Source organism: Sardina pilchardus, chromosome 16 (assembly GCF_963854185.1).
Source record: "Sardina pilchardus chromosome 16, fSarPil1.1, whole genome shotgun sequence".
In the NCBI taxonomy this organism is placed as follows: Eukaryota; Metazoa; Chordata; class Actinopteri; order Clupeiformes; family Clupeidae; genus Sardina; species Sardina pilchardus.
In genome coordinates, this window is record NC_085009.1 from 12129708 (window position 1) to 12132207 (window position 2500).

General features: G+C 52.3%; 1 protein-coding gene across 1 annotated transcript in view; it reads left to right on the plus strand.

Moving 5' to 3' along the window:
* LOC134060535 (uncharacterized) overlaps positions 1 to 740 on the plus strand; it is a 31147-nt gene extending 30407 nt beyond the window's left edge. Inside the window, exon 11 of the mRNA XM_062517264.1 lies at positions 689 to 740. Coding sequence (XP_062373248.1) covers positions 689 to 740 — 52 coding nt within the window. The remainder of the gene's footprint in view (positions 1 to 688) is intronic.
* The last annotated feature ends 1760 nt before the right edge of the window (positions 741 to 2500 follow it).

Here is a 2500-nt window from a genome sequence, read left to right on the forward strand (position 1 = left end):
ATCCCTTGCTCACTTTCAATCAAACCGTTAATCCCGTATCAAAGTGAAGATTAGTGCAGACAAGAAAGCAAGCATGTGTGTGAGCGCGTGTCAGAGAGAGAGCGAAAAAGCGAGATTGAAGACAGAAAGACAAAGTAACCAGAGAGAGAGAGAGAGAGAGAGAGAGAGAGAGAGAGAGAGAGAGAGAGAGAGAGAGAGAGAGAGAGGAGAGAGAGAGAGAGAGAGAGAGAGAGAAACCCATCAGTCGACAGAATAATCAATTCCTTTTGCCCAGTCATTTGTCTCCCATTAAGAGGCCTGGTCCTGTACGGAGTGGTGCTCCCTGCGTGCTATTCTGCATCACGTTCGGCCTGCTGCTACTAATTGAGTGGCTGGAACATCACTCTCACCCTGCAGACCGTGCTTTCCTCCGATCACCCCACACACACACACACACACACACACACACACACACACTCCCCTCCCAACACACACACACACACACACACACAACACAACTCCCCTCCCAACACACACACACACACACACACACACCCCTCCCAACACACACACACACACACACACACACACACACACACACACACTCCCCTCCCAACACACACACACACACACACACCCCGGTCCCATCATCAGCCTCCTCCAAACCCTCCACCACACCCCCTCCCCCCCCCCTCACCCCACTCCCCAGGCCCACCACCACCCACGCCTCCCTGGGCACGCGCAACAAGGGTGTCCCCTGACCTGCTATTGAGTGCCAGGCCCCCCCGGTGCCATCACCCCCGCGGGTCGCGTGATGTCTTGTAGGATTTTTTTTTCGGAGCTGACGGGAGCCTCCCGTTTTCCCCCTTTTGATGAACAAAAGGCACGTCTCTCTCTCTCTCTCTCCCCGTCTCTGGGTTTTGTCGATGGAGGGTTGGGTGAGTTCGGCTGGGCTCCATCGAGTTTGTGTGTGTGTGTGCGCATGTGTGTGTGTGTGGTGTGTCTATGTGCATTAGTGTGTGTATGTGTATGTGTGTGTGTGTGTGTGTGTGTGCATGTGTGCATTAGTGTGTGTGTGTGTGTGTGTGTATGCATGTATGTGTGTGTGTGTGTGTGTGTGTGTGTGTGTGTGTGTGTGTGTGTGTGTGTGTGTGTGTGTGTGTGTGTGTGTGTGGGTGTGTGTGTGTGTGTGTGTGTGTGTGTGTGTGTGTGTGCGTGCGTGCATTAGTGGTGTGTGTGTGTGTGTGTGTGTGGTGTGTCTGTGTGCATTAGTGTATGTGTGTGTGTGTGTGTGTGTGTGTGTGTGTGTGTGTATGTATGTATGTGTGTGTGTGTGTGTGTGTGTGTGTGTGTTTACAGTGCTGGAGCGGGATGTGGAGGCGGGGGTGGGCTGCACAGATGGGAGCTCATGGCGGACCTGCTGTCGTGAGTCCCGAGTCCTGGGGTGGCGCCCAGCTCCACCAGCACACACACTGCACCAACACCAACACCACCACCACCACCTCCACCCTCACCACCACCCTCACCACCACCACCGCCACCACCACCATCGCCGCCCAACCTCAGCGCCGCGCCGCACAAATCCTGTTTTATGTGCGCACATTAAAAGAGACTTAGGCCTATATTTCTGTCCACACACACACACACATGCACACATACACACACACGCACGCAGGCACGCACGCCGGCCGCAGGTGGATGTCATGAACATGTCTTTCAGCGAGGATTGCCGAGGCAGCGAGGGGGGGGGGGGGGGGGGGGGGGGTTGATGGGCTGTCCATGCTGCGTGATTTCACGTGCCGTAAAAACAACGCATGGGAAATGGTGCGTGTATTAGTTCCTGATGCGCCGCGAAAGCCCATTGCTGGCATGCCATGTGTGTGTGTGTGTGTGTGTGTGCGGAGTGTGTGTGTGTCTTTGTGAAACACCAAGCCTCCCACCCCCCCAGGACTCGTCTCATCTTTGGGTATGTTGCGTAAATATTTTCACAATGGTCCGAAACCCGTGTAATTCTAAGTTGCTGGTAATTATTATCAGAAAAAAAGCTTTTTGGATCCCCTCCTTCTTATTTGTTTTGTCAGACTTCCACAGACGTGCGAGCCAGTTGCGGTTAAGTTCGCTGTGTGTTTTGCCTCCAAAATAGCAACCACCTTTGACATGTTTTTTTTTTTTTTGTTTTCTGCTTTGAGTGTAGCTCGGGAAATCGTCGTGACAGAAGGAGTCGCGGAATACAGACAAACGGGTAATCAAAAGCAAGCACGCGGCGAAGTCGAGTCGGAGAACAGACTCCCAGTGCGTTTTGGAACAGTCTGTTTACGGCCTCGTTTTTTTTTTTCTCTTTTTTTTTCGCGGAGGGGCTCCTTTTATTTATATATTTGTTTTATAGTTTTAACACTGGGCTCTGGGCTATTAATTAAAAAGCAGAATGTTAGAGTTGCCGCTCCAGAATCCAGGCTGCCATGACCAGGGTGTCATCTGTGCTCGACAGAGCTCAGCTCATAATGAAACGAGACTTTTGCGC